Here is a 27983-nt window from a genome sequence, read left to right on the forward strand (position 1 = left end):
GTTTCCCGGAAGGAGCATGTCTGCGCCCGCGACCCTGCCGGAAGTTGCACGCTGAGCATTGGACACCATGCAGTCGGATGATGTGAGTCTCCTCCGGTTGTTCTGACACCCGGGGTTTGCGCAGGGAATTTTGCCCATTTTCGGACACTTAGAAAACGCATACGCAGCGGGTCTGTTGCCTCATGCCGCTCTGGATGCGAGGCTTCCGGAACCCCGATTTTCCAACATGGGTTCTCACGCGTGTCTAGCAGGGGTTTCCTGCCCGCTGCCCCGGCCGGGTTGTGAGCACAAGACTCCGTCACCTCAGACCATGGGGTCGATGTGTCCCGTCCTTCGTGCCTACCAATGCAGGACGTCGCGCCATGCTGTCAGCTGTCAGCTCCGGACTTGGGGTGGGGGGCGGCAGGGGATTTGGCGAAGTTGACTCCAAGTTGAAGCGTCCTTCTCGATCCATGTGCGCGTTACTCTTCCATCTGCGTTTCCTGTGTTAGGCTTTTCTTTACATTTGCTCTACTTCTGCCTAAGTCATAATTTCGGAAGTATCCTAGACTCATTCATTGAGTTTTTTGCTGGAGAAATAACAGTGTGCTTACAGTGTGCCAGGCATTGTGGTAATTATTGAAGATTTGATTAACCAGAAAAAATGCCCCATCTCTCCTGGAACACTGGTGGGGGAGACACAGTAAACAAGTGAACAAATAAATTAACAATTACACTGTATAATCATACTATGAAAGAAAGACCAGAGATGATGAGGGACACTTCAGATAGGGGTACTCAGGGAAGGTTTCTCTGAACAGAAGTTGTTTGAGTTGTGATCTAAAAGATAAGAATAAGCCAGTCACTGAGGAGCTGAGGAAAAAGCAATCCAGGCAGTAGGAACAGTAAAGTACAAAGAGTTGAAGATATGAGAGAATGAATATAAGGGTCATCAAAGTGACAATGTAAGACAAGTAATGAAATTAGATATGCTTGCCAGGGCGAGGTCATGCAGAATCTTGTAGGAAGTGTTTTTAGGCCTTTTAATGATCTGTTTGTGAAAAGTTGTCTAGTTGCTGTGTGAAGGACTTTTGGAGAGAAAAAATGAAAGCAAGGAGACTAGGGTATGACAAAGGTTGCTTCAAGCCACACACAGTGGCTCACGCCTGTAATCCCAATGCTTTGGGAGGCTAGGGCTGGAGGATCGCTTGAGGCCAGGAGTTCGATTCCAGCCTAGGCAAAAAAGTGAGGCTCCATCTCTACAAAAAATAAAAAATTAGCCGGGCGTGGTGGTGCTCGCCTGAGGTCCCATTTACTTCGAAGGCTGAGGCAGAAGGACTACTTGAGCCCAAAAGTCCGAGGCTGCAGTGAGCTATGATGGCGCCACTGCACTCCAGCCTGGGTGACAGAGAGACCCTATCTCTAAAGTAAATAAATTTTTTTAAAAAACGAAAGTGGCTTCGCCTAAGGTAGTAATTTAATGGTGGAGATGAAATTGATGAATTTGAGACCTGTTACGTCAGTATAATTGACAAGACTTTGGTGATGGATTAAGTGAAGAAGAAAAGGAAGAAATCAAAGGATTTGGGATATAAATACATAGTTCAATGGTGATTTTATTTATTGAAGTGGGGGAACTCTAGGGAAGACTGTTCTTATGAGGGATGTGGAATTGAGAACTCCTTGTGGATATGTTAATATTGCCTTTTAGATATTGAAGTGGAGATGTCATATACAAATCTGGTGCTCAGGAAAGAAGTCTGACCAGGAAATAACAATTTGGGAGTCATCCATTTAGAGATGATACTTAAAGCCACAAGCCTAAAAGAACTCCCTTATTCTTCTTACCTGTTTCCTACCATCCCCCACCAGACACACCTATAAAATTCTTAAAGTGTGTTTTATTCTTTTGCCCTCTTCATATTTTTCCTTTAACGGTGGTAAAGCTTTTTTTACCCCAGTTCCTCAAGGCAGCGCACTCAAAGGCTATCATACTCTTACGCATGCTATGTGGCCTTCAGACCTGCTGTTTTGTGATACTTTGTTTATCTTTCCCCTAACTAGATAGACAAAACTCTTTAAAGAGTATACTTTCTTTCATTCAGCAAATACTTAAGTGGCTACTGTGTGTCAGGACTTGGAGATGTCAGTGCCTTACATAAATTAAGTATATAATGCTGAATGAATAAAGAGCACATTAGTTACAGGAGGATAGCAGTAGGTAGTTTTCTTTGCCCTCAATGAGATAAAATTATGGTATGTATATCTAAAAATCTAATACCATGAAGCCTTTTTTTGGGGGGGTGGGATTGGGGATGGATTCTCACTCTGTCACCCAGGCTGGAGTACAGTGGCGTGATCTCGGCTTACCACAACTTCTGCCTCCTGGGTTCAAGTGATTCTCCTGCCTCAGCCTCCCAAGTAGCTGGGATTACAGGCACCTGCCACCACACCCGGCTGATTTCTGTATTAGTAGAGATGGGGTTTCACCATGTTGGCCAGGCTGGCCTCAAACTCCCGACCTCAAGTGATCCGCCTGCCTTGGCACTCAAAGTGCTGGGATTACAGGTGTGAGCCACCGCGCCGGGCCCATGAAGCCTTTAATAATGGATAATGAACATAAGAAAAAAGGAAAGTTACGAAGTATATAAAATGTGATTTCACAGTGTGTCAAAAAAAATCTGGAAAAATATTTACAAAATAGTAATGAAATTTTATCTCTGGGTAATGGAGTTATGATTATTGCTCATCTGTATTTAGCTTTTCTATAAGAATCTGCTGGGGGTTTTTTTGTTTGTTTGTTTTGAGACGGAGTTGCACTCTTGTTTTCCAGGCTGGAACACAATGGCGCAATCTCAGCTCACCACAACCTCCATCTCCTGGGTTCAAGTGATTCTCCTGCCCCAGCCTCCCGAGTAGCTGGGATTACAGGCATGTGCCACCATGCCCAGCTAATTTTGTATTTTTAGTATAGACAGGGTTTCTCCATGTTAATCAGGCTGGTCTCAAACTCCTGACCTCAGGTGATCCGCCCGACTCAGCCTCCCAAAGTGCTGGGATTACAGGCGTGAGCCACCGTGCCCGGCCTTGCTGTTTGTATTTTAAAAAGTAAACAAGTCAGGCTATTTTACAAAACATTTCTTCCTTTCATTCCTGTCTTTGGGCATTGCCTTCTTGAATTAATATAGTATCTCTTGGGGCAGAGGATTTGAAATGGGCTTTTACTTTGTCTTGCAGGTTATCTGGGATACACTAGGAAACAAGCAATTTTGTTCCTTCAAAATAAGGTGAGTCTCGATTTACAACTTGGTCAAAGATTCCTTCAGTTGCCTCTTTGGCAACCCATTTTATAATCTTTGTTTCTTTTTTCCCATTCTAGAACCAAGACTCAGAGCTTCTGCCGAAATGAGTATAGCCTGACTGGACTGTGTAATCGGTCATCCTGTCCCCTGGCAAATAGTCAGTATGCCACTATTAAAGAAGAGAAAGGTAACTCCCCAGTTTTAGCTTCTAGAAGAACTGCTCCACAGCTTTTACAGGGATGTTCTTTAGTTTCTGTAAATAACACTAAAGCTATTTTACTTTATCCTCAGGACAGTGCTACTTGTATATGAAGGTTATAGAACGAGCAGCTTTTCCTCGGCGTCTCTGGGAACGGGTAAGCCTTACAACAAAACTACAGTGACCGCTGATCAAGAGCATCAAAGCCACATGCTTGACCATGATGCTCAATTCCATGACCATTAACTTTTGAGGCCATCCTCATTAGGCCATAGGTGTCACTGACAGTGAAAACCTAATGAATCATTTACACTTGCCCTTCAAACTTCCTTTTCCTGTTTGGTAGGTCCGGCTTAGTAAAAACTATGAGAAAGCACTGGAGCAAATAGATGAAAATCTGATTTACTGGCCCCGTTTCATTCGACACAAATGTAAGCAGAGATTCACCAAGATCACCCAATACCTAATTCGAATTAGAAAACTTACACTAAAGCGACAGTAAGTATTTGGATCATTCATTATTTTTAAATCTATCTTTTTATGGAGCTTGTTTTGAAGTTGAGAAATTGTGAAACTTCGGGGCTTTCTATTCAACTTCGTGGAGTCTGTTATGATGTACTAAGAAGAAACTTTAGCTTAGACTAAAGGTATGCCCTTTGATGTGGCAGGACTTTTAAAACAGTAGAATACAACTTGATTATCACCCTCCTTGTCTGAAAATCTTTCAGAAAATTTTATTTTCTTTTTTGTTAAGACGGAGTCTCACTCTGTCACCCAAGCTGGAGTTTGCAGTGGCGTGATCTCAGCTCACTGCAACCTCCACCTCCCCTGTTGAAGCAATCCTCCCACCTCAGCCTCCTGAGTAGCTGGGATTACAGGCATGGACTACCATGCCTGGCTATATATATATATATATATTTTTTTTTTTGTATTTTTAGTAGAGATGGGGTTTCACCATGTTGGCCAGGCTGGTCTAGAATTCCTGATTTCAAGTGATCCGCCTTCCTTAGTCTCCCAAAGTGCTGGGATTACAGGCATGAGCCACCATGCCCAGCCTTCAGAAAATTTCCTCTATGACCCCCGAGGGAATCTTAACTTTAGAGATTTGAAAATGATCTAAGACATGTGAATATACAGGAATGTAAGAACTTTACTCTGGATTCACTGAAAACTAATTTTTAAAAGTGATACGAAATCCCCAGAATTAACAGAATACCTTCTCTAGGAGTGTTAGGCCCTAATGCTTTTTGATTGTGATCTACAGAGAATGCTAAAGATGATGTCAGACTTTGACAGAAAATTCTTTTTTCTTAGTTCACTAAAGTCTTAATTTTAGCATGGCGAATGCCCTGAGAATCCCAGAATGCCTGAACAAAAATGGCTGGATTAAAATATATGTAAAAACATATGACTTTTTATAGCATTAAATTTCTAGAAGCGTTTAGTGTATCTTGCTGTATTGAGCTGAGCCCTACAGCACCAACCTTGGGCTCCAGGGCTTGTTTGAATCGCTAGCCTCCGTGAATGCCTGAAGCTCAGCCATCCTGCCCTGCACATGAGTAGGCTTCCATTTTAGTCACCAATTCCAATTGTTTTTTATTCTCATCCTTAAAAAGGAACACAGCACATGACAGTGGATTTTCTGATATATTTTCTTTCCCTTAGGAGGAAACTTGTTCCTTTGAGTAAGAAGGTGGAGCGTAGGGAGAAAAGAAGAGAGGTAACTTATTGTTGTGATATTCATACCTTCTACATTTTCTTTCTGGGGGGCTCTTATAGATTCAGTCACCATCATTTATGTAAACTCTTCAGGCCTTGGATAATGGTTCACTAATAGATAACTATTAGTTGCCTAGGACATTTGATTTTTCATATTTTAAGATTATGATTTTCAGCACAGGTTAAAGTATGTGTGCTTTGGGGATATATGTAATGGAGAACAGAAAGAATCCACAACTCCTTTTTCTAAATTTCTTGTGGTCAAATATTTCAGAATTCAGGATTTTGATGTTGCATATTTTACATACTACATAAAACCTTTAGTAGATTTTGGGCATTCTTATCAAATGGAATTTCTGCAGTGAAATACAATACAGGCATGCAGTAATAACATCATGGAAAATTGGGTATCCATCCCCTCAAGCATTTATCCTTTGTGTTACAAACAGTTCAATTATACTTAGTTATTTTAAAATGTACGATTAAATTATTGGCTATAGTCACCCTGTTGTGCTGCTAGCAAATACTAGGTCTTATTTCATTCTTCCTATTTTTTTTAGCGGGGGTACCCATTGATCATCCCCACCCCCATTACCCTTCCCAGCCTCTGGTAACCATCCTTCTACTCTGTAAATCCATGAGTTCAATTGTTTTGATTTTTTGATCCCACAAATAAGTGAGAACGTGCAACATTTGTCTTTCTGTGCCTGGCTTCTTTCACTTAACATAATGACCTCCGGTTCCATCCATGTTGTTACAAATGACAGAATCTCATTCATTTTAATGGCTGGATAGTACTCTATCGTGTATAAGTACCACATTTTCCTTATCCATTCATCTATTGATGGACACTTAGGTTGCTTCCAAATTTTGGCTGTCATGAACAGAGCTGTAACACACATGGAGTGTGGGTATCTCTTTGATATACTAATTTACTTTTGGGTCTGTACCCAGAAGTGGGACTGCTAGATGGTATGGTAGCTCTAGTTTTAGTTTTTTGAGGAAGTTCCAAACTGTTCTCCATAGTGGTTGTACCAATTTACATTCCCACCACCAGTGCACAAGGGTTCCCTTTCTCCACATCCTCTCTAGCATTTGTTATTGCCTGTCTTTTAAAAGATAAAAGCCATTTTAACTGGGGTGAGATATTTCGTTGTTTTGATTTGCATTTCTCTGATGATCAATGATGCTGAACACCTTTTCATATGCCTGTTTGCCATTTGTATGTCTTCTTTTGAAAAACATCTACTCAAATCTGTTGCGTCCCCAATCCCTGCCCCCTGCCTTTTTTTTTTTTTTTTTTTTTTTTGTGAGACAAGGTCTCACTCTGTTGTCCAGGCTGGAGTGCAGTGGTGTGATCTTGGCTCACTGCAACCTCTGCTTCCTGGGTTCAAGTGATTCTCATGCCTCAGCCTCCCAAGTAGCTGGGACTACAGGTGCATGCCACCATGCCTGGCTAATTTTTATATACTTTATAGAGACGAGGCTTTACTATGTTGCCCATGCTGGTCTTGAACTTCTGGGCTCAAGCAATCCACCCACTTCAGCCTCCCAAAGTGCTGGGATTACAGGTGTGAGCCACCATGTCTGGCCCTTTTATTCACTTTTTAATCCAATAATTAGAATTTTTTTCCTATAGAGTTGTTTGAGCTCCTTATATAGTCTGGATTTTGTTTTGTTTTGTTTTTGAGATGGAGTCTCGCACTGTCACCCAGGCTGGAGTGCTATGGGGCAATCTCAGCTCACCGCAACCTCTGCCTCCCAGGTTCAAGCGAGTCTTGTGCCTCAGCCTCCCAAGTAGCTGGGATGCCAGGCGTGCACCACCATGCCTGGCTGTTCGTTTTGTATTTTTAGTAGAGATGGGGTTTCACTATGTTGGCCAGGCTGGTCTCAAACTCCTGACCTCAGGTGATCTACCTGCCTCAGCCTCCCAAAGTGCTGGGATTACAGGCGTGAGCCACCTCGCCTGGCCTATATTCTGGTTATTAATCCCTTGTCAGGTGGATAGTTTGCCCAGTCAGTGGATTGTCTCTTCACTTTCTTGTTTCCTTTGCTGTGCAGAAGCTTTTTATGTGACCCCATTTGTCCATTTTTGCTTTGGTTACCTTTGCTTGTGGGATATTAAGAAATTTTGCCCAGACCAATGACCTGGAGTTTTTTCAGTGTTTTCTTGTAGTTTTATAGTTGGAGGTCTTAGATTTTTTAATCCATTTTGGTTTGATTTTTGTATATAGCACAAGATAGGGGCCTAGTTTCATTCTTCTGCATATGGAGATCAAGTTTTTCCAGCACCATTTATTGAAGAGACTGTCTTTTCCCTAGTGTATGTTCTTGGCACGTTTTTCGAAAATGAGTTCACTGTACGTGTGTGGATTTGTTTCTGGGTTCTCTATTCTGTTCCATTGGTCTCTGTGTCTGTTCTTATGCCATTACTATAGTGTTGTGGTTGCTATAGGTCCATAGTATAATTTGAAGTTAGGTAATGTGATTCCTCTAGGTTTTTGTTTTGTTTTGTTTTGTTTTTTGCTGTTGTTTTGTTTGGGATAGCTTTAGCTATCCTAGATCTTTTGTGGTTTCATAACAATTTTAGGATTGTTTTTTCTATTTCTGGGAAGAATGTCATTGGTATTTTTCTTTTTTTATATATTTATATTTGTCATTGGTATTTTGATAAGGATAGCTTTTCTTTTGATGCTTCTCTCCCCATTAATCACAGTTATGTATCTAAAATCTGTATCATTGGTCTGCAAACTTGTGCTCACCTCAATAAAATTTTTGAACATGTACTCCCCAATGTTATTTATAAATATTTTATTTTGAGACAAAGGTTCGCTCTGTCTCTCAGGCTGGAATGCAGTGGTGGAATTTCGGCTTACTGCAACCTCTGCCTCCCGGATTCAAGCAATTCTTGTGCCTCAGCCTCCCAAGTAGCTGGGATTCCAGGCATGCACCACCACGCCCGGCTAATTTTTGTATTTTTAGTAGAGATGGGGTTTCACCACGTTGGCCAGGCTGGTCTCAAACTCCTAACCTGAGGTGATTCACCCACCTCAGCCTCCCAAAGTGCTGGCATTACAGGCTATAAATGTTATTATACATATACACTTCCACTAATAATACAATGTGTATTATAACTAATTGTGATGTAGTGAAACAAAAGTCTGCTTTTTAGCTGAGTATGATTTTGTCTTGAAGGGCTGTCATAACTGAGGGATTGTAGAGAAGTGCATTGTTGATAGGTGGTCTTAAGTACTTTAATTTTTCATTATGCTCCATTAGTTATGGAGCGGCGTTTTTTCAAGTCCAGTTAGTGAGTTTTCATCTCCAGTTGTCAAACAGGTGTTCCTACAAACCTTTCAGAAGAAATTAATTTTTTCTATTTTTACCAATTGAGTTTGTAACCCTCTGAAAAATGTAGATTTGGAAGAGTTTTAAATGAATTACAATATTGTTTCCACATTTTTAAAGTGTGTGATTGCAATTTTTATAGGAGACATGTTTTCAGCAGTGCCATATGTAGATATAATCACTTTTCACAACGTTCACAGAACAAGTTTTTTGTTTTTTTTTTTTTTCAAAAAACAATTGTCTTCCTTAAACTATTAAAATGTTGCTTTTGTTTGGAAGAGACAGATTAAGTGTATTTATTTTTAAAAACGTCTACTGGGTTACATAAACAGATTGGCAAATTTGGAATATTTTTCTTTTTGTGAAAAATGCATGGGTCATCTTTAGGTTCTACAACTCTCGCTGTGTCGCCCAGGCTGGAGTGCAGTGGCGCCATCTCGGCTCACTGCAACCTCCACCTCCTGGGTTCAAGCAATTCTTGTGCCTCAGCCTCCTCAGTAACTGGGATTACAGGCGTACGCCACTCTGCCCGGCTAATTTTTTGTGTTTTTAGTAGAGACGGGGTTTCACGACGTTGGCCAGGCTGGTCTTGATCTCCTGACCTCGGGTGATCTGCCCACCTCGGCCTCTCAAAGTGCTGGGATTACAGGCGCGAGCCACCTTGCCAGCCTGGTTCTACAACTTTTAAAAAAGTACTAACCCATTAGATAACCAGCATACTTTTATAACTACTCTCTATCTTTGGCAGAATATTCAGTGTCATCTATGAATCCACTTAACTAAGCAAACATAAACAGTTAAATAGTCATCTAAATAAACGAGTGAGACTACCACTTGCAAGGCCTATGTGCAGTATTCCTCCCTTGAGCTATCTGGCTCACCGTATCTGACACACAACTATTTACCTTATAGACAAGAGTCAAGGCACCAATGTTGGTGTACAAGAAAAGTAGTAATGACGTTTAATTTTTTAAGGAAAAAGAGATACGTGGAAGTTTTGAATATTTTCTTCCTACACTTCAGCGGATACCCTTGTAGTGTAAACACCCTACTCTAGAGAACAGTGTGGAACGTTGCTGTAGCCAAATTTTTTTTTTTTTTTTTTTGAGATGGAGTCTCGCTCTGTCGCCCAGGCTGGAGTGCAGTGGCGTGATCTCGGCTCACTGCAAGCTCTGCCTCCTGGGTTCACGCCCTTCTCCTGCCTCAGCCTCCCGAGTAGCTGGGACTACAGGTGCCTGCCACCACGCCCAGCTAATTTTCCATGTGCCCCTACACAGTTTTAGGTAATCATTCTAACATAACTTATAGGTATAACACTTTAAAACCCTCTATGACTTTCACTATCAAATTAATGCACCATCCTGGGCTATTGTGTGGTAGTACATGGTGATGTCATGTGTCATCTCCAATGAGCGATCACGGGAGGAAGAGCTTTTTACCTATTCTGTCACATGGAATCTCGCATGATTTTAGAAAATGTAAACAAATGAAGATTTCTGTTCTCTTTTCTCAGCTTTTACAAAGCCTGGCTCCAGAGTTGCTAGATTATTTCTGAGACACTTAAATGTATATAGACTTACATGTTTTGTATCTGTCAAAGCCTGTGTTAGAATTTAGAATGTTGTTTACAAAACCATAGGAATTTCAAAATGGAAATGTTCCCAAGAAAGTTTACAAGAGAAAGAAGAAAAAATCTATCTGGTTGGAGAGGCAAAAGCCAGTAATAGCAAGGAGGGGAAATAATTACATTGTCTTTCTTATAAACAACTTGGTAGTTTCTTCCATTTTTATAGGATGAATAATGAGCACTGATGAATTAAACAGATTTGCTCTTTCCCCCTTATAGGAAAAGGCATTAATAGCTGCTCAGCTGGACAATGCCATTGAGAAGGAATTACTGGAGAGACTGAAACAAGATACGGTGAGAAAGCCATTAGCTTTGGGGTACTGAAATTTTAAGTGGTAGCATGTTGCTAAGACATATTGGGAATTTTTTTTTTTTTTTTTTTGAGATGGAGTCTTGCTTTGTCGACCAGGTTAGAGTGCAGTGGCATAATCTCAGCTCACTGCAACCTCTGCCTCCCGAGTTCAAGCAATTCTCCTGCCTCAGTCTCCCGAGTAGCTGGGATTACAGGCACCGCCACTGCGCCCAGCTAATTTTTGTATTTTTAGTAGAGACGGGGTTTCACCATCTTGGCCAGGCTGGTTTTGAACTCCTGACCTCGTGAGCCACTGCGCCTGGCTGGGAAATGGTTTTTAACATGATATGAAGATATCCACTCAAATTTTATCCCTGGAATAAAATAAATCCGTATCGGCCTGGCTTCCTTAATTAATGCAAGCACATAAAATGCTTTGGTTACCCTTGATACTCCATTCACTATAAGAGACCTTTCCCTTTTTGCCATTATTCTCAACTCCATTCCCCAAGACAACAATTCCAGATTTCTGTATAAAAGCCATGGGGTTTTGCTTCTCCTACATATTACCCTAGTCTTTTAAGGCTCTTTGAAATAAGTTTTTATTCTCTTTTTAAAAATTAGTGTTGTTTATACACACAACATGACTAAAGTATGCTTTTTCCTTATTATTTCCCCTCGTCAGCAAAATTACATTTGTCCCAATGCATGGGTTTTATAGATTGTGGAACTTCAAGTGTAATATCCAAATGTAGTTAAAGCCAATCTGTGTTTATGTTCTTCAGTATGGCGACATCTACAACTTCCCCATTCATGCCTTCGACAAGGCCCTGGAACAACAGGAGGCAGAGAGTGACTCTTCAGATGCTGAGGAAAAAGATGATGAAGATGATGATGAGGAAGTAAGTCTTGTCTTTGTTTTGCCAAACCTACTAGATACTATTTGTATATAATTGAGAAACAGAATATCATCTTTAGTCCGCTAACCAAAAATGATATGTCTTCTTTTTTCTTTCACGTGATTAATTTTGGTTTAGCACTGGTTGCTGTGTTCTTCAGGCTAACCAACAAACCATTAACAGTTTTAGTCTTAATTTATTGGTCTTCTAAAATTGTTCCTGCAAGGTGACAAATTATAAAGCCTTTCCTGTCTGTATCTAGTTTTTAACCATGATGAGGATGTTTTATTGCTAATAATTTAAATCAAGAATTAGAATGATCTGGTAGCCCTAAAATTTTTAAAATTCAGAAGCATTAAACTTAGGAAGAACTAAATTTTCGTTGCCTAGCGAAAAGACTGTGGTTCTCATTATGTTATTTTGTACTTAACTTAGATGTCTAATCTGAATCTTCATTATGTATTCTGAACCTAACAGTTATGTTTTATTTATAGGATGTGGGGAAAAGAGAATTTGTTGAAGATGATGAGGTAGATGAGAGTGACATAAGTGATTTTGAGGTGAGCTTTATGGGTAAAAAGATTGTCCTTTGGCCTGCAGCAAAAAAGAAAAAAAAAACAGGGAGGTGGCCAGGCACCGTGGTTCACTCCTATAATCGCAGTACTTTGGGAGGCCAAAATGGGAGGATCGCTTGAGCTCAGGAGTTCGAGACCAGCCTGAGTAACACAGTGAGACCTCATCTCTAATAAAAAAAAAATTTTTTTTTTTTTTTAGATGAAGTTTCGCTCTGTAGCTCAGGCTAGAGTGCCATAGCACGATCTGGGCTTACTGCAACCTCAGCCTCCCGGGTTCAAGCAATTCTCCTCCTTCAGCCTCCCAAGTAGCTGGAATTACAGGCATGTGCCACTCCACCCGGCTAATTTTTGTATTTTTAGTAGACACAGGGTTTCACCATGTTGGCCAGGCTGGTCTAGAACTCCAGACCTCAGGTAATCCGCCTGCCTCAGTCTCCCAAAGTGCTAAGATTACAGGCGTGAGCCACAGGGCCTGGCCTAAAATTTTTTTAAAATCATGGCCAGGTGCGGTGGCTCACACCTATAATCCTAGCACTTTGGAAGGCCGAGGTGGGCGGATCACGTGAGGTCAGGAGTTCGAGACCAGCCTGGCCAACATAGCAAAACCCTATGTCTACTAAAAATACAAAAATTAGCTAGGTATGGTGGCACATGCCTGTAATCCCTGCTACTTGGGAGGCTGAGGCAGAAGAATCGCTTGAACCTAGGAGATGGAGGTTGCGGTGAGCTGAGATCATACCACTATACTCCAGCCTGGGCAACAGAGCAAGACTCCATCTCAAAAAAAAAAAAAAAAAAAAAAAATTAAAATTCAGCTGGATGTGGTGGTGGTTGCCTGTAGTCCCAGCTACTCAGGAAGCTGAGGTGGGAGGACTGCTTGACTACAGCAGTTTGAGGCTGCAGTGAGCCATGACTATGCCACTGCACTCCTGCTTGGGCAACAGAGCAAGACCCTGTCTCAAAAAAAAAAAAAAAAGAGACGATTTCTGAACACAGACATAGACAAATCAATGCCCTAGTTAGTCTGTTCTAAATTGAGGGGACAATGAAGGGAGTTTGGAGAAATCTAGTGTTTTCCCTCTTCCTTTATCTTTTCTCTCCCCGTATTAGGATATGGATAAACTGGATGCCAGCAGTGATGAAGATCAGGATGGTAAATCCTCCAGTGAGGAGGAGGAAGAAAAGGCCCTTAGTGCGAAACACAAAGGCAAAACGCCCTTGAGAGGACCACTGCAGAGAAAACGAGCCTATGTGGAAATAGAATATGAGCAGGAGACAGAGCCCGTGGCCAAGGCCAAAACCACGTGATTTCCCTTCAGCATTTATACCCAGGACTGAACATGCAGAACTGTTTTTTTTTTTTATCTTAAACACATACACACCTCCAGTTTTTGCTCTTTTGTGTTGTATTGAACACAATATTTGTGTTTTTATTATTTATGCCACATCAGTGGGGCAAGAAATCTGGAGTGAGTGAAGAAAGCTAAGTTGTGAACAAGAGTGTTTTTATAGCATATGTGTTGAAGTAACAGCTTGTGCCCGAGAAACTTAACAGATGAGTTCTTGAATCTGGGATGAGATGACGGATGTAAATATTTCTGAATTTTAAATGCTACATTCCTTGGTGTCCTTTTTTCTCCCAAACTTTATTTAGAAATGGAAGGAGTTCATTTTTTTCTTGTTCTACTTTCCCTACTCTTATGGAGGTAAAAGGAAAGAAAGAAGGAAGAAGCAGCTTTCACTTACAAAGTTTCATGTAAAAATATCTTTTTTTCTTAAATAACTCCATTCATACAAATTGGGATGGGAAGAAAATCCTTTCCTCTTGGGAAAGTGAATACAAGTCTTAAGTTCCATCGTAGGGAGCGCCTTCAGAAACCTGCTGCACTTTTCTGATACAGTTCACCACTTTTCTGTCTTCACAACTTTGGGGAATTTTGGCCAGGAGACCCTGAAACATGAAACCAAACAGGCTTTGATTTTTTTTTTTTTAATTACTTTTTTCCCCTTTTGCCTGATTCTTCTTCCTTGGTATCATACTCAAAGGAGGAAAGAATGGATGACACTCAGGGACAGGTCACTAAACAGAATAGGTATTAGTTGGTTTTTTATTATTATTTTTAAATTTATTTAGCTCTCATGTATTGAAGGTGTTACTTTAAAAACTGTGTTAATGTACTTGCAAATCTCCTGCTGGCTCATGAAACAGCAGAATTCCAGCCAAGGCAAATTAAGTTGGATCTGGGGCTTGAAAACTGCCCAAGATTAAAGAGCTAAGATGAAATAATTTGAACAAACTGGTAAAATAACAATTCATACTATCTCAACATATTTTTAGGATATGAATTTTTTTTTCCTGCTGGGTAGATTGTCCAGTGAGTTATGGCATGAATTTCTTTTCATGCTACCTTCAGTCTTCAACTAAAGATTTCTAAAAGGGGTAAGAAATGAGGCAATAGTTTATTAAATACATAGAAGTACACAGCTATTATATGCTGTGGCTTTGAGAACTTTTGTGGAATATGAAACCAAAGGAAGAATTTCCATGTAGATAAATTAAGAATAGGGAAAAACATCTACCTAAAAGATGGTTGTCCCTAAAAAACTGGAAACATCTGAAATGCTCTATTTATGTTATTATTCCTGGGAGCTTATAGCCCATTATTTTTACTTTTTTTTTTTTTTTTAATTCAGAAGACTAGAACAGAACTTAAATTTTACAAACTTTTGATCATAATGCTTTTGCCCATTCTGTCTCGTCCTTAGCCCCAGTGACGTGCTGATCCTCCTGCCTTTAGTTCTAAATGGTTCTGAATAGCTTTAAAAGATGAATAAGAAAAAAGATGAAGCTCTTTTGAGGCTAGAGGGCTCATATGGAGACCTAAAACCCTCCATGTTCATTTCCAGACTTGGTCAGGCACATACATAGTAAACTATAATCAATCATAGGAATTATGTAAGGATAATGAGGCCCAACTGAAACCAAGTTTCAGTCTGCCTTACCTTTACCCTTCCTTGAGAACAGCGGTCCAGGAGAATCAGGCAGTCTGTGGCCTCCTGTAGCAGGGCACTCTTAACAGACTCAGGTGTAAGGTTTGGATCCCTTGCTACATCACAAATCAGTTTCAAGAGAGCTTTCAGTAAGACCACAAGTCTGCAGGAAACTCTGGAATCAGGAAGAAAAGCTATGTTCATACTCCAAATCTGGATATTAAAATTGGAAGAGACTTCAAAGACTGTCAAGTGGAAAGCTATCATTTCATAAATTAAGGAACTTAGGTCAAAGTTAAATAAAAAAGACCTAAAAACAGAACCAAAGACAGCCTCTAGATTTCTTACCCTCAAGTCTCCTGTTAGCATACTGCCTATACACACACACACACACACACACACACACCCTCTGCCACGCTGCTCTCTTCCTTAGCATATTCCCTATACACACACACACACACCCTCTGCCATGCTGCTCTCTTCCTTCCTTCCAGAAGCTTGGTTCTACTGTAAGCAACAGCTCCTTCATGGGCTGAGAAGTGGAAACCAGGATCTCCCCTAACCAAGGGCCTATACTTTTATTTTTCAACTCTATTAACTGAACTATGCTTGGAGAGAGCTCCCAATCTTAACTTTAATGCCATCTTAGGCCTGGAAGTTAAAGATAGAGTGAGGGAAATGAGCTTGGCTTCTGGGACTTAGTATCAAGTTGAATTTTTCTGTCATTTAATTTCAGATCCTAGCTCATCAGTGAAGTCCAGCCTACTTACTTGTAACTATTAACCTTTCTAAAAGTTTTAATCACCTTGGTAAAGCTCTAGAAATGGATGATGCTAGTGACTGCACAATATTGTGACTGTACTTAATGCCACTGAACTGTACACTTTAAAATGGAAAATTTGTATGTATTTTTACCACAATAAACAAAAAGCCCTAAAAAAACCTTAATGAAAGGTGGAAAATAATTTAACTTATAATGTGAAAACACAATGTGAAATGTACAATAAATCATATTTATGGACAGATGCGTGACTGGGAGAAAAAAGTTTTCATCTCTATCTAAATACTCCTCATTTTCCTATGGTTTGGGTGCCTCTCAGCCCTCTGTTATTCAACTTATAATCGGCTCTATTTTCCATTTCCCATGCTCCACCCCCTCACACACATACACACATATTCCTTTTCTACCTCCCTACATTTATTCACTCTCCCTTCTTGGAATCTTGGTCTCTGCTCTTTAAAGACCCGACAATCTGATTCGATTTTATTCATCCATTGATTCATTCTCTTCCAATCCATTCATTCTTCGAATATTTGTATACCTAATACCAGGTACTGAGCATACTTTGGGAGAATATAACAGATGTGGTTTTCCGTTATCCTGGAGATTATAATTCAGTAGGGAGAAAAATAGTAAACAAATGCAACCTAGTTACCAATATGCCTAAGGGAAAGGTTGTCATGGGGAATGTTACTCTGGATTCTTTGAACATTTATAAGGAAGTGAGAGAATATGGTCCAGAATAGATACTACATGTTGTTGGGGCACTAGATTCTCTGGCTGAATTCAACTTTCAGCTATGCAAGAGATGCTTCTGCTGACTCAAGTTTGGGTTCCAGTTCCTGACACCTACCTCAAACCAGAGTTGGAATTATTTCCAAGCAAGTATATCCTACGTTAGTATTTTTTATTCTTTTTTTAAATTTTTAATTTTTTTTTTATATTTTGAGACAGAGTCTCGCTCCATCACCCAGTCTGGAGTGCAGTGGTTCCATCGCAGCTCACTGCAACCTCTGCCTCCTGGGTCCAAGTGATTCTACTGCTTCAGCCTCCTGAGTACTGGGACTACAGGTGCACGCCACCATGCCCAGCTAATTTTTGTATTTTCAGTAAAGACAGAGTTTCACCATATTGGCCAGGCCGGTCTTGAACTGCTGACCTCAGGTGATCCACCAGCCTTGCCCTCCCAAAGTGCTGGGATTACAGGCGTGAGCCACCGCACCCGGCCTCTAGATTGGTATTCTGATCACTGCTCTGCAGATGTTAAATGATGTGCTATGAAGTACTCTACTCTCAGTTAGATTTAAAGAACATTAGGATTAACAAAGTTAAGCAAACGTCTTCATTGCAACACTTCTAAATGACCTTTAATCTTCTAATACACATTCTAAATCTAGAGAGAGGTACAACCTGTGTGGTTTCCCAACCTATTTGACCACAGAATTTTTTTTTTCCTGTGGGGCATCAAAGAGTACCTAGATGGGGATTCTGCAAAACACCAATCTAAACCATTCTTAAGATATATAGCCAGGCACAGTGGCCCATGCCTATAATCCCAGCACTTTAGGAGGCCAAGGCGGGCCGATCACGAGATCAGGAGTTCGAAACCAGCCTGGCCAATATGGTGAAACACTATCTCTACTAAAAATTAAAAAAAAATTAGCCAGGCATAGTGGAGGTCACCTGTAATCCCAGCTATTCAGGAGGCTGAGGCAGGAGAATTGCTTGAATCCAGGAGGGGCAGAGGTTGCAGTGAGCTGAGATCGTGCCACTGCACTCCAGCCTGGGTGACAGAGCGAGACTGCATCTCAGAAAAAAAAAGGAAGAAAAAGGCTGGATATGGTGGCTCACGCCTGTAATCCCAGCACTTTGGGAGGCCAAGGCAGGTGGATTACAAGGTCAGGAGTTCAAGACCAGCCTGGCCAACGTAGTGAAACCCCATCTCTACTAAAAAATACAAAAAATTAGCCGGGCCTGGCGGTGGGCGCCTGTAATCCCAACTACTTGGGAGACTGAGGCAGGAGAATCACTTGAACCCGGGAGGCAGAGGTTGCAGTGGGCAGAGATTGCGCCACTGGACTCCAGCGTGGGCAACAGTGTGAGACTCCATCTCGAAAAAAAAAAAAAAAAAAAAAGATACACTAGAGTTTCAAAGAGAAGTGATTTAACAGTGTCAATCTGGAACTGATACCTGGTAAAAGGGTCAACTATGAGCACCTCAAGTAACTACAGTATATTTTATCTTTCTAATGCCATTTTCTCAGTTTAAAATCCTGTTGGTATGTGAAAATGGGAGGTATTCAAATACTTAGTATACATTTAATACTTTGTACTGAATGTATTAAATACATCCAAGCAAGTTCTCAAGGGAAAATCAGCTGAGTTTTGCGCCTTAAGGCTGCTATTACCTGGGCCAAGTATGTTGCATGAGAAGTTTTAGGGTTTCCAATATCTTCAATCTAGCTTCCTCCTCAGGTCCATCGTAAACCTCCAGATAACCAATGATGACTCTCTCCAGCCTCTTTAAGTGCCGGACAGTTAGGATCCCCAACCTAAAGATGAAAGAGAAAATATGACGCCAGTGCAGTGGCTCATGCCTATAATTCCAGTACTTTGGGAGGCTGAGGTGGGAGGACTGCTTGAGGCCAGGAGCTTGAGACCAGCTCAAGCAACATAGCAAGATCCTGTCTCTATAAAATAATAATAAATAAAAACCCAGGGACTCACCTCTTCACGAAAGCTGGCAGGTTTCTTGCATAGGTCCTGCGTAAAAGAAGGCGGTGCTCTGGCTCCATGTGGGTCAGGATCAGCTGCAGGACCTCATCACAATGGGTGGTGGGTCGAGCTCCATCTCCTTTCCAGTGCAGGGTTTTCTCTAGGATGGGGAATAAATCCAGCAGACACAGGAGCACAGCCTAGGAGGAAGGAATGGAAGGATGCTGCATAGTTTATCCATTTGCATTTACAATACTCACTGACTTCTCTAGAACTTCATTAATCTAACGTCCTTAGGGTCCATAACAGAGAATTCTAAGATACTAGTAATCTATATGAAGTGCACATTACTTTATATTTTCAAACTTTTTTACATTCTTAATCTCCATCTGACAGTCTCAAATCAATACATTCTCCTCAGGACCATTCTTTGCTAATTTATAAAATGGGAAAAATGGCAGAGCTGGGACTTTAACCCAGATTTTAGGAATCTAAGTCTATTGTTACTACGTCACTAAGTCTAAGTGACTTAGTGACACATGATATTTACACATTTTTTTTTTTTTTTTTTTTTTTGTGAGACAGAGTCTCACTCTGTCGCCTAGGCTGAAGGACAGTGGTGCAATCTCAGCTCACTGCAACCTCCGCTTCTCAGGCTCAAGCGATTCTCGTGCCTCAGCCACCTAACTAGTTGAGACTACAGGTGTGCACCACCACGTCTGGCTAACTTTTCTATTTTTTAGTAGAGACAGAGTTTCACCATCCTGGCCTCAAGTGATCCACCCTCCTTGGCTTCCTAAAGTGCTTAGATTACAGGTATGAGCCACTGCACTCGGCAAATATTTACACATACTTTTAATAAAACTGCTCTTAAGCAGAATCTAAGATGTTCCAGATTTGGGTCAAATTTGACCACCCTACTTGCTGAAGTTGCAGTGTCTAGGCCAGGGGTATCCAATCTTTTGGCTTCCCTGGGCCACATTGCAAGAAGAATTGTCTTGGGCTACATATAAAATACACTAACACTAATGATAGCTGATGAGCTTTAAAAAAAAAAAAAATGCAAAAAAAATCTTACAACATTTTAAGAAAGTTTACAAATTTGTGTTGGGCTGCACGCAAAGCCATCTTGGGATACATGCAGGCCGTGGGTTGGACAAGCTTGGTTCAGCTACTTCCTTTTAACTTTCTTGGGACCTTCAGTTTTTCTCTTGGTGTTTTGGTTTTTTAAAATTTATTTTCTCTACCACCTTAAGAACCCCAGCCTTTCTGGCTGCTACAATCTGGATTCTCAATACCCAGTATTTAAAATACTGTTTAAAAAGAAAAAGAGGCTGTATGCAGTGGCCCATGCCTGTAATCCTAGCATCTTGGGAAGCCAAGGCAGGCGGATCACTTGAGGTCAGGAGTTTGAGACCAGGCTGGGCAACATGGCAAAACCCCATCTCTGCTAAAAATACAAAAATTAGCTGGGCATGGTGGCACTGCCTGTAATCCCAGCTACTAGGGAGGCTGAGGCAGAAGGATCGCTTGAACCTGGGAGGCAAAGGTTGCAATGCGCCAAGATCGCGCCACTGTACTCCTGCCTGCATGACAGAGCAAGACTCCACCTCAAAAAAATAAATTAAATAAAATAAAAATAAAAATAAAGGCAGCAGGGTGGGGAGGGGGAAAGGAGGGAAGTAAGGCATAAAAAAGAAACAAGGTTGCTTCCACCTCTAATTTTATATAACTTGTTTCTTCTGTCTTTGGAGTTTCTTTCTCCCTCCTAAGAAACTTACTTATTCATCCTTCATAAAGCTAAGTATTACCTCCTTCCCAAAACCTCCTAAAGTCAACCCAAACCTGGTTAGTCAGTTACCTATTGCTTGATACCCACTGCACCTTTTTTTTTTCTTTTTTTTTTGAGATGTAGTTTTGCTCTTGCTGCCCAGGCTGGAGTGCAATGGCACGATCTCGGCTCACTGCAACCTCTGCCTCCTGGGTTCAAGCAATTTTCCTGCCTCAGCCTCCTGAGTAGCTGGGATTAGAGGCATGTGCCACCATGCCTGGCTAATTTTGCATTTGTTTTTTAGATGGAGTCTCGCTTTCTCACCAGGCTGGAGTGCAGTGGCGCGATATTGGCTCACTGCAACCTCCGCCTCCCGGGTTCAAGCGATTCTCCTTCCTCAGCCTCCCGAGTAGCTGTGACTACAGGCATGTGCCACCATGCCCGGCTAATTTTTTGCATTTTTAGTAGAGATGGGGTTTCACCGTTTTAGCCAGGATGGTCTCGATCTCCCGACCTTGTGATCCGCCCACCTCAGCCTCTCAAAGTGCTGGGATTACAGATGTGAGCGACTGCGCCTGGCAATTTTGCATTTTTAGTAGAACGAGGTTTCTCCATGTTGGTCAGGTTGGTCTTGAACTCCCGACCTCAGGTGGGCTGCCCGCCTCGGCCTCCCAAAATGCTGGGATTACAAGCGTGAGCCCTCGTGCCTGGCCACCCACTGCACTTTATACAAACCTCTTCTAATGCAGTTATCATTCTGTACTGTATATATATGTAGACATCTAAGTACATATTTGTATTTACATAAATGTCTTTTCCAAAGCTTATCTTAAAGCCAAAAATCCCTATGCGATTCATTTACTCTTGGAACCATGTCTGTTGGATGAAATAATAAATGACACTCCGATATCTAACATGCAGGAAATTTCAAGTGTGTGTGCTGATATAAGGCAAAACAGAACACTTAAACTAATAAAAATAGACCTTTTCAGACACAAAGCTGCCCCCTAAAGCTGCCCCCAAAGTAATGTACTTTTTGTTCTTTCTTTTTTTTTTTTGAGACGGAGTCTCGCTCTGTCACCCAGCCTGGAGTGCTGTGGCACGATGTTGGCTCGCTGCAACCTCCACCTCCCGGGTTCAAGAGATTCTCCTGACTCAGCCTCCCGAGTAGCTGGGACTACAGGCGCGTGCCACCATGCCTGGCTAATTTTTCATATTTTTAGTAGAGGCGGGGTTTCACCATATTAGCTAGGATGGTCTTGATCTCCTGCCCTCGTGATCCACCCACCTCAGCCTCCCAAAGTGCTGGGATTATAGGCATGAGCCACCGTGCCAGGCTTTTTTCTTTTTTAATTGAGATGGAGTCTTGCTCTGTCACCCAGGCTGGAGTGCAGTGACATGACCTCAGCTCACAGCAACCTCCGCCACCTGGGTTCAAATGATTCTTGTGCCTCAGCCCCCTGAGTAGTAGGGACTACAGATGCACAACATCATGCCCAGCTAATTTTTTTTGTATTTTTAGTAGAGAAGGGGTTTTGGCATGTTGGCCAGGCTGGTCTTGAACTCCTGACCTCAGGTGATCTGCCTCCCTCAGCCTTCCAAAGTGCCGGGATTACAGGTGTGAGCCACCACGCCCAGCCCAAAGTAATATACAATTGACTCAGATGAAGAAAAAATACTGTCTTATCTGTGGAGACTCAGGAATGTGGAAGCCTGCTTGGTGCTGAGATATTTTTAACTTGGCAACAGCTTTTAGTTATCATCCTCACTTTCCAAGTCAGGAAAATGTCTCTCAATTATTACTACTCACACAATGCAACCTTCTACTCAGATTCAGAGAATCCAGACAGAGTTATGAAGAAATCATACTATTACCTGAATGAGGTGGTGCTCTGGCGTGTACAGGTGGTTGGAAATGGCATGGTATAGGACCTGGGCTCTGTTATACTGGAGCAAATCAGCAGCTGGCTGCAACCAGACAAATCATAAAATTAAAAGAACAGTTTCCCAAGATTGGCAAATGTTGACTATCTTTGAAATTGGATTATGGGTATGAAGCATGAAGAACATGCCATCCCAAAATATGCCAGATTGGTATCATGATTGTTTCAAGTTGAAAATATTGCAGAAACTGTAGATTCAGAAAGGGCGAGCTGACTTGTCTCTTTCTGCATGCAGCAAGTGATAAAAGATTCCTCTGGGTGGGGTATGCTTTCCATACCAGGGTAAGAAAACAGTCCTTACAGAGACTTGGAATTGAAGGCTGCAATGGACCTACATAAACTAAACAAAGTAACCTTTATCTTCCACCTATCCATCCCCCCACCACCCACAACCATATATCTCCTAGTGACCACCCTAGAGCCAAGCACAGTGACTCACACCTGTAATCCCAGCACTTTGGAAGGCCAAGGTGAGAGGCTCACTTAAGGCCAAGTTCGAGACCAGCCTGGGCAATAGAGCAAGACCCTGTCTCTACCAAAAAAAACCATTAAAAAATTAGTTGGCCTGGTGGTGTGTGCCTGTAGTCCCAGCTACTTGGGAGGCTGAGGTGGGAGGATCACTTGAGCCCAGGGGGTTGAGGCCACAGTGAGCTATGATTGTGCTACTGCACTCTAGCCTGGGTAACAGAGCAAGACCCTGTCTCAAAAAAAAAAAAAAAAGGAAAATGTACTGCCCCTAGCCAGATTTTCTTTGTCCTGTCAGAAAAAATGACAGGACAAAGAAAATCTGGCTAGGGGTAGTAAAAAAAAAAAAAAAAAAAAATGAAAAACTTATAATTCTTTGTCTAAAAAGTATAAAAGCATATTGCTTTGGCCACTTCTTCAGAATTCTCTCTCTTGTGAAGATCCCTATGTTACACGTAAAACTAATAAAATGTGTATAGTTTCCTCTTGTTAATCTGCCTGTTGTCAATTTGGTTTCTAGATCCAGGAAAAGAGCTCACTAAGAGATAAAAGGGGGGCTGAGGCCGGGCTCACGCCTATAATCAATCCCAGCACTTTAGGAGGCCGAGGTTGGTGGATCGCTTGAGGCCAGGAGTTCAAGACCAGCCTGGCCAACATGGTGAGACCCTACCTCTACCAAAAATTTTTTTAAAAAATGTAGCTGGGCATGGTGGTGCATTCCTGTAATCCCAGCTACTCTAGAGGCTGACGCACCAGAATCATTTGAACCCGGAAGGCAGAGGTTGCAGTGAGCTGAGATCACACCACTGCACTCCAGCCTAAGCGACAGAGCAAGAATCTGCCTCAAAAAAAAAAAAAAAAAAAGGCAGGGGGGCAGGGTTGGAGGTGACCTCTGGCTCTCCTCTGTAGGTACATGGAGATTAATTATACCACTCTCTCTACTTCTGTGTATATTTTAAAAGGTCCATACTACAAAGTTTTTTTAAAAAAATTTTCCTTGAGTAATAGCTTCCACATTTGGGTATAGTCCCTTTCAGGTTCTGATTTTGTTTGTTTTGTTTTCCTCTTTGAAAGTCAACTGTAGGCCGGGCGTGGTGGCTGATCTCTGTAATCCCAGCACTTTGGGAGACCAAGACACGCAGATTAACTAAGGTCAGGAGTTCAAGACGCACCTGGCCAATATGGTGAAACCCCATCTCCACTAAAAATACAGAAATTACCTGGGTGTGGTGGCCGCTACTAGGGAGCCCCAGCTACTAAGGAGGCTGAGGCAAGAGAATCACTTGAACCCAGGAGGCTGCGGCTGCAGTGAGCCAAGATCGCACTCCAGCCTGGGCGACAGAGTGATAATGTCTCAAAAAAAAAAAAAAAAAAAAGAAAGAAAGAAAGAAAGGAAGGAAGTAGGCCAAGTGCAGTGGTGGATCACAAGGTCAGGAGTTGAAGACCAGCCTGGCCAAGATGGTGAAACCCCATCTCTACTAAAAATACAAAAATTAGTTGGGCATGATGGCACACGCCTGTAATCCCAGCTACTCAGGAGGCTGAGGTGGAGAATTGCTTAAGCCTAAGAGGTGGAGGTTGCAGTGAGCCGAGATCACACCACTGCACTTCAGCCTGGGTGATAGAGTGAGATTCCGTCTCAAAAAAAAAAAAAAAAAAAGAAAGAAAGAAAATCAACTGTTAACCAGTTCTCAAGATCTGGTTATTCGGTTTGATAATGATCCATGCCTTCCTGTTTCTTCTATAATTATCATTTTAGTTATTACATTACCTATAGGATACAACTTCTACCAGGTTGATAGAGGAAAAATATGAGGAAAAAATACAAATAAGTAAAGTTGAATGACTTAGCATTACTAGAAATGAAGAACAGCCAGGAATGACTCAATCTGTCCTGTCAACACAGATGACAAGGCAGAGGTTGCTTACCACATTAAGCACAATGTGATGCAGACAGTGTACACCCAGGATTTTGTTCTCAGTCTGATAATCATCTGAAATGAGCAATGATGCGGGAAGTACCCTTTCCAGATGCTGGCTCAGCCAGGGCCGAGTGACCTGTTGCAGAGTCCATGAGAAAACATGTTTGATGGCAGGGTTATTCTTCCAGGATTCCCTAAGTGAATACACAGAATTACATTAAGTGACATGGTGATAAGTAGCAAAAAAATAAACTACTTCAAGCTAAACAGTATTTTCATGTCTTTGAAAAAAAAAAATACAACGCACATAAGATAACTCTTGATTCTATATCATACATTCTAAGATCTGGATTAAAATAACTTCCATAACTTATACCAAATAATCACCCAGGGCTTTGGGTCTAAAGCCTATCCAATGAGAAGGAGCCAATTATAACCACAGCTACATAAAGGACTTACGGTGATGGATGGTGAAGGTATGCTGAGAAGGGAGGGAGGAGTAAAGGAAATGTATTAGTAGTATTACACTAAGGAAACAAATGAATCAATACTTGAACACCTGTTAATAGCTAATAAAGTGAGTGTACACATGACTTAACTAATTCTCAAAATAATTACTGTGTAATAGGTACATTATATTTAGTTTGAAATAGAGTCTCACTCTATTGCCCAGGCTGGAGTGCAGTGGCACCATCTACGTTCACTGCAACCTCCCCCTCCCAGGCTCAAGCGATTCTCCTGCCTCAGCCTCCCGAGTAGATGGGATTACACAACACACTTGCACCATCATACCCAGAAAATTTTTATATTTGTAGTAGAGACGGGGTTTCACCATGTTGCCCAGCCTGGTCCCGAATTCCTGGCCTCAAGTGATCTGACAGCCTTGGCCTCCCAAAGTACTGGGATTACAGGTGTCAGCCACCACACTTGGCCAAGTATATTATCTTTATATTAGAAACAAACAGATTCAGAGAACTGTCTAATCTGGTCCTACTCTGAGAAACAAATAGAAGCATGAAACTCAAAATCAAGCCTTTTAACTCCATGTTCCTGGTAAAACGACAGTTACAGATACTTTTTCTCTCATTACTCCAGTGCTAACAAAGTAGCAAGTGGAAACTCATTGAAAGAACTTTAGCTAATAGTAATCTAAAGGTGCTTTTCACTTTTTATCCTAAACATGGCTTTCTTAGCTGATAGTCATCCTTCTCTAACAAGTAGTAATGAGATTCAAGATCCCCAAGTCTAAATTCAAACCATTAGTTTAAATCCTCTCCAAATCCCCCATCCAAATTCTAGTAATTTGTAATTTTTTTTTTTTTTTTGAGACGGAGTCTTGCTCTGTTGCCCAGATTGAAGTGCAGTGGCCCAATCTCAGCTTACTGCAATCTCTGCCTCCCGGTTTCAAGCGATTCTCCTGCCTCAGCCTCCCGAGTAGTTTGGATTACAGGCGTCCACCACCATGCCCAGCTAATTTTTTTATTTTTAGTAGAGATGGGGTTTCACAATGTTGGCCAGGCTGGTCTCGAACTCCTGACCTCAAGTGATCCACCCTCCTCGGCCTCCCAAAGTGCTGGGATTACAGAAGTGAGCCACCTCGCCCTGCCACATTTTGTAATTATTAACTCCAAGTAAGTGGGACAGAATTTCCAATTTTCCTAGGCAGTCGTCCTAAGGGCTGGCAAGAGCACTGGACAACTGAGCCCGAACACCTCAGTTATGACCTCCAATTTGCCACTATCCAGTTATGTCACTTATAGCAAATCACAACGTTTCTGGGCCTTAAGAGATCTGTGGTTGCAGCACCCTTATTTTACTGATGAAGAAACTGAGCTTCCTTTGAGGTCTAACGCTATAAAAAATTAAGCTAGGGCAGGCGCAGTGGCTCACGCCTGTAATCCCAACATTTTGGGAGCCCAAGGCGGATGGATCACTTGAGGTCAAGAGTTCAAGACCAGCCTGGCCAACATGGTGAAACCTGTCTCTACTAAAAATACAAAAAATCAGCCAAGCGTGGTGACGGGCAACTGTAATCCCAGCTACCCCGGAGGCTGAGACAGGAGAATCGCTTGAACCCAGGAGGCAGAGGTTGCAGTGAGCTGAGATCGCAACATTGCACTCCACCCTGGGCAACAAGAGTGAAACTCTGTCTCGAAAATAAATAAATAATAAAATATAAAAATAAACTGTGAGGCTCAAGTCAGTGGCAAAGGGCAGGAGTACTCACTTATTCAAGTCGGGTTTGAGAAGCCCTAATATCACCGAAAGTCTCCCTTTCTCATCTTCATTTTCCCCATGTAGGAATCCTGCCACAGAACCGCATTCAGTAACTTGAAGCAGTAAGGTGAGCACCTCCCTAGCAACTTCCCGAGATCTCGGAGTGGTCCATGGTTGCTCCAAGCTGTGTGTGATGGCAAAAATATAAACGGGTCCTGCCAAGCGATGCAGGCCCGTCTGCCATGCAGGGCCGACCAGGGAATTCTTAGCAGTCTCAACTTTCCCTAACAGCTTAAGAAACAGTAACCCAACTTGGGCTGCTTTCTCGGCCGCTTCGGAGTGCCCATCACCTCCACCTTCCTCCTCCTTGGGGGGGGCTGCATACTTCTCCAGGGCTTTTGCCACCTGCCCCAGTGTCTCTGGCATTCCGCGAAGCCGAGCACCATTCCCCTCAAATAACCTATCAAATTCGGTGGCTTCTATTAGATCACCGAGGTCTTTAAGAGTTACATCTTTTACGTTGCCTCGTCGTGCCTCCGGGCGGGCAAGACAGTGTAAAATCTTGGAGAAGGCCTGTCCAAGGGCGGAGTGAGACAACTCGGACAAAGAAGAGTCTTCCTGCGATGGGGCTTCCAGAGCGCTGTCAAGCTCCATTCCTGACCGCAGCACCAGAAGGCTGGTCTCTCCCACAGGACGACGATGGAGGCGGGGAGGGATCCGCTGAAAAGGGAAGGAGCGATCACCCAAAGAGAACTAAAATCAAATCAAATAAAACGGAATAATGTCTTGGAGGAGGGGGCGAGTCTGACCGGGATAAGAATAAAGAGAAAGGGTGAACCCGGGAGGCGGAGCTTGCAGTGAGCCGAGATCGCGCCACTGCACTCCAGCCTGGGCGCCAGAGTGAGACTCCGTCTCAGAAAAAAAAAAAAAAAAAAAAAAAAAAAAAGAAAGAAAGAAAGGAAGGGACGCAAGAAAGGGAAAGGGGACTCTCAGGGAGTAAAAGAGTCTTACACTTGTAACAGTGACTTTAAAAGACTACTGTTGCCTTTCTGAAGACTAAAAAGAAAAAAAACTTAAAAGTTTAAAGAAATAAACTTCTGAGTCATGTCACCAACGTAACCACCTCCAGATACCTGCAACGGCTCGCGCCCGCCGGTGTCTAGCAGGATCCGGACCTAGCTCATATTGCTGCCGCAAAACACAAGGCTAGCTTCCGCCAGTACTGCCGCAACACTTTC

At 42.1% G+C, this 27983-nt stretch overlaps 2 protein-coding genes across 3 annotated transcripts; one reads left to right on the top strand and one right to left on the bottom strand.

Annotated features, from left to right (window-relative positions):
• On the top strand, positions 1-15956 carry MAK16 (MAK16 homolog). Its single transcript, XM_003269562.4, has 10 exons — positions 1-82; positions 3217-3266; positions 3359-3468; positions 3573-3637; positions 3827-3978; positions 5146-5200; positions 10394-10468; positions 11252-11368; positions 11860-11925; positions 13051-15956. The coding sequence occupies exons 1-10, from the start codon at positions 68-70 to the stop codon at positions 13246-13248; spliced, it is 903 nt and encodes a 300-aa protein (XP_003269610.1). The 5' UTR covers positions 1-67; the 3' UTR covers positions 13249-15956.
• Positions 13568-27929, bottom strand: TTI2 (TELO2 interacting protein 2). Of its 2 annotated transcripts, XM_012508541.2 has the most exons (7): positions 26756-27929; positions 24536-24722; positions 22074-22166; positions 18440-18627; positions 18121-18264; positions 14944-15106; positions 13568-13891 (listed from the first exon to the last, which is right to left on the bottom strand). In XM_012508541.2, exons 1-7 carry the CDS (start codon positions 27397-27399, stop codon positions 13787-13789), a joined length of 1524 nt encoding a protein of 507 aa, XP_012363995.1. In that variant the 5' UTR covers positions 27400-27929; the 3' UTR covers positions 13568-13786. The 2 variants fall into 2 exon arrangements, with proteins under 2 accessions (XP_012363995.1, XP_030672943.1); XM_030817083.1 differs by lacking the exon at positions 22074-22166.
• Positions 27930-27983: the final 54 nt, after the last annotated feature.

The sequence above is a fragment of the Nomascus leucogenys genome, chromosome 8 (assembly GCF_006542625.1).
Source record: "Nomascus leucogenys isolate Asia chromosome 8, Asia_NLE_v1, whole genome shotgun sequence".
Lineage (NCBI taxonomy): Eukaryota > Metazoa > Chordata > Mammalia > Primates > Hylobatidae > Nomascus > Nomascus leucogenys.